Here is a 4,691-nt window from a genome sequence, read left to right as displayed (position 1 = left end):
GCATTTGTCTAGTGTTTTGTCTTGTAGAAAGCAGTTTAGGAAATACTATGGAAAGAATAGACTTTGGAGTCTGACATTACATGCAAATCCTGGTATCTTCCCTGTCTGATTTTTGAGGCCTGGTGCTGCCTTTTACTAGCTATGCGACTTAAGTCACGTCACCTCTCTAAGCCTCAATTTGTTCATCTGTAAAAATGGAGATCCCCAGAGCACCGGTAAGATTAAAGGTGAGTGGGCATGTAATGGGCCTGACGCCCAGTGGGTGCTCAAATAAGAGTTAATTTTCCTTCCTCGCCTGTGGTCCTATCACCTGCCCTCAGCAGGGTGAGAAACAAAAGGCAAGAGGAAAAGTCACATTGCCTAGGGCTTTGTACAAGAACTTTTGATCGAGTACCAAAACAGTACAAAAAGAAGCCTCCACTCCCCAAGCAGGGCCTCCTACCTTGGTAATTTTCATTGTAACCAATCTGACAAGACCTATGGCCTGGCTTAACGGTTTCTGGAAACTTGCTGGGGTCTGGGCCCTGATGGGCTGGTGTTTGTCAGAGTGGCTCAAACCACCACCCTATCCGCATCCCTGCCATAGACACCACCGACCCTGCCTGCCCAAAAACCATACGGAGAAGCCACCCTATGTGTCTGGTGCTATTTCATCCCGCTGCAAGCAGGAGCCAGGAGGTTGGCCCCTCCGGGATCTCACTAGGGCCACCGTGCCCCCTCCACAGTCCCCGCTGGCTCCGGATGGGCCATCATGAAAGCTTGAGCTGCCCGGATCAGGTCCTCTTCCCGTAGGCCTGGGACAGGCACGGTGGGGATGCCAGCGATCATCATGGCCAAGGTAAGGATGCAGATGTCGGGCTGGGAGCCGGCCTCCTTCCCTCCTGCCTCAGAGGGCAGCCCACACAGCAGGGGCCCAGGCCTGTTGGGGCCACCCAGGTAGGGAGCTCTGCTTCTGGAGCAGCCATCCTCCCAGCCCAGGCTCTCCGGCTGCCTCGCGTGGGGGAACGTGTGGCAGTACCGGCTGTACTCCCTCCGCCGCAGTGGCTCCCAGCTAGTCCCCCCAGGGCAGCCCCTGGCTTCTGGCACTGCCAGGGCCGGGCCCCAGGCCTGGGCAACGGGTGTCGCCTGCTCAGCTTTCTGGCTCAGTGGGCCTTGTCCACCAGAGGCCACCACCACTGGCTCTACAGGACTATAGAGGCCAAGGGATGAGCCCAGAGAAGCAGCCCCACCTGCAGAGACAGGAACGGGATGGAATGTTATTCTTGGTCTCTTTGAGGAGGAGGCTCTGAGGGGCAGGGCATAGGAGCAGAGCACTGGGATCGGGGGCAATTAAGACCAGCCCAAGAGGGCTGTCCAGTGGTTGGGAATTAGGTTTTACTCATAGCCACAGCCCCAGTCAGTCCCTAATGCAGACAGGTGATGGAGAAGTGTTTGCTGAATGAATGAATGAGCAAGTGGGTAGCTATTGGCAAGGACTTCTGGAATAGCTTTCTTCCAAGAGAATTGACTCCAGGTCCAGCCCAAAAATGCCCAGCAGAACCTCCACCTCCCCAGAGCCAGGAAGCAGGTTCTCAGGGGAAGTTGTAGTACACCCTCCAGTTCCAGGAGCCCCCTCTCACCTTGGCTGGAAGATGGAAGACCTGGATGAGTTTGTGGAGACATGAAGTAGGACATGGCTGCTCTAAAGCCCCTGTTTGTGAGGGAACAGTCGTCTGCCTCCTGTCCTACCCTCTCCGCCCTTCTAGAATGTCACCTCATAGTCCCTCCCTTTTACACCTGGAACCCAGCTCATTGACCTGTTCATTCTAGAACGTGTACATGACAATGGATAGTGTTAAAAGAGCACTGGACCAGGAACTGGGCATTCTAGGTTCTTGCCTTTACCTTGGGCAAGTCACCTGGACAGTTTTGTTCCTTGACATCCTCAGCTGTAAGATGGGGGTAACGACTGCCCACTACCTCACCAGAAGTTATGAGGGTCAAATAAGATCATTTGTATGGAAGCAAATGATCAGCGATACAATTAAAGGAGTCTGGTGCTTTGTGCTCTGTAGGGTGAGAGAAGGAATACTCTGCATTCATTCATTTGCTGTGTGACCTTGGACAAATACATTCCCATCTCTGGGCTTCAGGTTCCCATCTGTGAAATGAAGTACTTGGTCTAGGGCACTGGTTCTCACCCCAAGCTGCACATTAGATGCTCTTGGAAGCTTTTAGAAATCCTGATGCCCAGACTTATCCCAGGGTCAATTAAATCATAATCCCAGTTAGCAGTATTTTTTCAAAGTTCCTCAAGTCATTATAACATGTGCCAAACTTGAGACCTCTGGTCTAGGGAAATGCTTCTCAATCCTGGCTGTACCTTAGAATCTCTAGGGGGGCTTTTACAAAAACAATGTCTAGCCCTCATCCTTTGACAAATCAAATGAGAATCTCCAGAGATGGGGTCTGGGGCACCAGCAATCTAAGTATCCCAGATACAGAGTAGCCAGGCTAGGAACCACTGGTCTAGGTGATGTCAAAATGCCCTCTCATTCTCTCACCTGCCCTGCTGACCCCCAGTGATTCTAAAAGAAGTGCCCCTCACAGGCTTCAGGGGCAAGGAGACCCTCCAAGGATCTGCATCAGCAACGACTGTGTTTATTTCCATCCTGGCTGGTATCAGTATGGCCAGCTTCAGGGCAACCACACCTCTGGGGCCAGGATGCATTCACGTGGCCCTGCTCCAGGGTGGCTGCAGGCCTTCACTCATACTTGCAGAAATCCTTAAGTCCTTTGGGCAGGTGGAGCCCATCAATGGCCAACCGGTGCACCACACTCCTCTGGATCACTAGGCGGCACAGAGTCTGCAGGGACGGCACTGTGGAAAGAAGGTTGTCAAAGGCAAAAGGAAGGCGAGGGTGGGGTCGGGGCTGAGACCTAGATCTAGGTCTTGGTTCCCTCTTTGTCGTTAACTTGGGCAAGTCCCTTCACTCACCAGGCCCAGCCTGGCATGGGGTTATTCACATGATTGAGATAAGCACCTCTTTCACAACACTTTCCCAGTTCTGCAGCCCTATTTCCATTATAGCACCCATCCTGCTCCCTTCCCCCTCGCTTAGCAGCTTCTGGGGGCAGGAGTGGTGTCTGATTAACCTGTGCAACCCCCAGCCTCCAGCACAGGCCCGACACAGAGAGGGTTCTCGTTCACTGTATTCGTAAAACGTCATCAGATGTATAAATAAAAGGCTTAACAGGGCTATCGTGAACCAGACCTCAGGATTAAGCTCTCACATGGGGTTTAAAAGTGATGCCTTTAAACTGGTATGCCCAAATCGATGAGCATTTGTCTAATAAAAGAGCACATAATTCTCAAAGAGGACCAAAATCTAAAATCGGTGTAGAATTCATGCCCTAGGTTAATGCAGAAAATATTGGCAAAGCCAGAAAGGGAGTTAGAGGGCATCCTAATCAATCACAGCCAAGATGGGTAAATTGGGGCCCAGAGCCAGGGAAAGTGACTTGTCCAAGATCACAAGTAGAGGCAGAATCTGAAGTCAGATTCCCCAACTTCTAAAATAATGCTGGACAAACCAAGGCCTTGCTACCTGGTTCGGGAGTCCTAGCAGGTTCCTGTCCCGACACTGGGCCAGGAGGGGTCGCTGCCCAGGGTGTGGGATACCTACAGCCATACTCGACCTGGACCAGGCGCACGCTCTTGGTGGAGGCGAAGACGTCCACCACTGCGTAGAGGGGCTGGGCGGCTGGCAGCCCCCGGGCGCTGGGGCCCATGTCCTCCCCGTTGATGACGATATGCATGTCAGCCGTGCCGTCGGGGCGCGGGCAGAAGAGAACGCCCAGGCGGCTCCGGCGCGCGGTCGGAGGCAGCATGTTTAGCTCATAGAGCTGGTCCAAGAGGTGGCTGTACAGCCCGGGCCGGCTGCGGCCCACCAGGCGGTCGCGGGGAATGCGAAACTGCTCAATGCACAGATGCGGTTCCACCAGGAGGGGTGGGGGGCAGCTGGGGGCCAGCGCCTCCGCCTCCGGGCGGCCCTCCCGGGGCACGCGGTTGTGATGGCGCGTGATGGCGAAGACCCAGGTGTGGCCGAGGCTGACCAGGTCGGGCAGCGAAAACTCGGGCACGGCGTCCAGACTGGCGGGGTCCAGCGCAGTCAGGCCGAGGCGCAGGTGCCCGCACCAGCCCAGCTCTTTCTCCTCGATCTCCACCAGGAACACCTGGCCGGGGGCCAGCGGCTCGCGACTGAAGCACACGCCGTGGGCGAAGCTCTCCACGCGTGTGGCCCGCGTCCCGGAGGGGTCCACGCGGATGTTGGCACCGTGTACCGGGTGGAAGCGGGTGGGAGGGGGCTCGGGGCGCGCGGGTCCCCAGGGCGCACCCAGTTCCACGGGGTCGGAGGCAGCAGCCATCTCCCAGCCATGAGGCAGGCCAGCGGGCGCCGGGGGCTATTTTGGGCAGCGGGCTCAGATGGTGTCCGCGGGGGCACCATGTAAGGTACTGCCCCCCTGACTCCCTTCCCCGAGGCTCTGCCCAGGGGTCCTAGCGCCGCTTGCTCAGCCATCCCGCTTAGAATGGAGTCCCCGGGAGGCTGGGGGATCCTGGCCATCCACACCTGGGTCATCTGACCCCCGGCGCCCGGGATACGACCTGCGAGGCCCACTGACCTTCACCTGGCTTGACCACCGCCGCCGCC

The 4,691-nt window shown here is 56.1% G+C and overlaps 2 protein-coding genes across 2 annotated transcripts; both read right to left on the bottom strand.

The window, feature by feature from the left end:
- Positions 1–150: 150 nt before the first annotated feature.
- SPATA25 (spermatogenesis associated 25) lies at positions 151–1,747 on the bottom strand. The gene is made up of 2 exons (XM_082430434.1): positions 1,620–1,747; positions 151–1,229 (listed from the first exon to the last, which is right to left on the bottom strand). The coding sequence occupies exons 1-2, from the start codon at positions 1,672–1,674 to the stop codon at positions 700–702; spliced, it is 585 nt and encodes a 194-aa protein (XP_082286560.1). The 5' UTR covers positions 1,675–1,747; the 3' UTR covers positions 151–699.
- An 873-nt stretch (positions 1,748–2,620) lies between these two features.
- Positions 2,621–4,686, bottom strand: NEURL2 (neuralized E3 ubiquitin protein ligase 2). Its single transcript, XM_082430351.1, has 2 exons — positions 3,666–4,686; positions 2,621–2,860 (listed from the first exon to the last, which is right to left on the bottom strand). Exons 1-2 carry the CDS (start codon positions 4,405–4,407, stop codon positions 2,745–2,747), a joined length of 858 nt encoding a protein of 285 aa, XP_082286477.1. The 5' UTR covers positions 4,408–4,686; the 3' UTR covers positions 2,621–2,744.
- Between the last annotated feature and the right edge of the window lie 5 nt (positions 4,687–4,691).

This window comes from Balaenoptera physalus (assembly GCF_965194825.1).
Source record: "Balaenoptera physalus genome assembly, chromosome: 16".
Taxonomy (NCBI): Eukaryota; Metazoa; Chordata; class Mammalia; order Artiodactyla; family Balaenopteridae; genus Balaenoptera; species Balaenoptera physalus.
The sequence above is the reverse complement of the archived record's forward strand: the minus strand, read 5'-3'. Positions and strand labels throughout refer to the sequence as shown.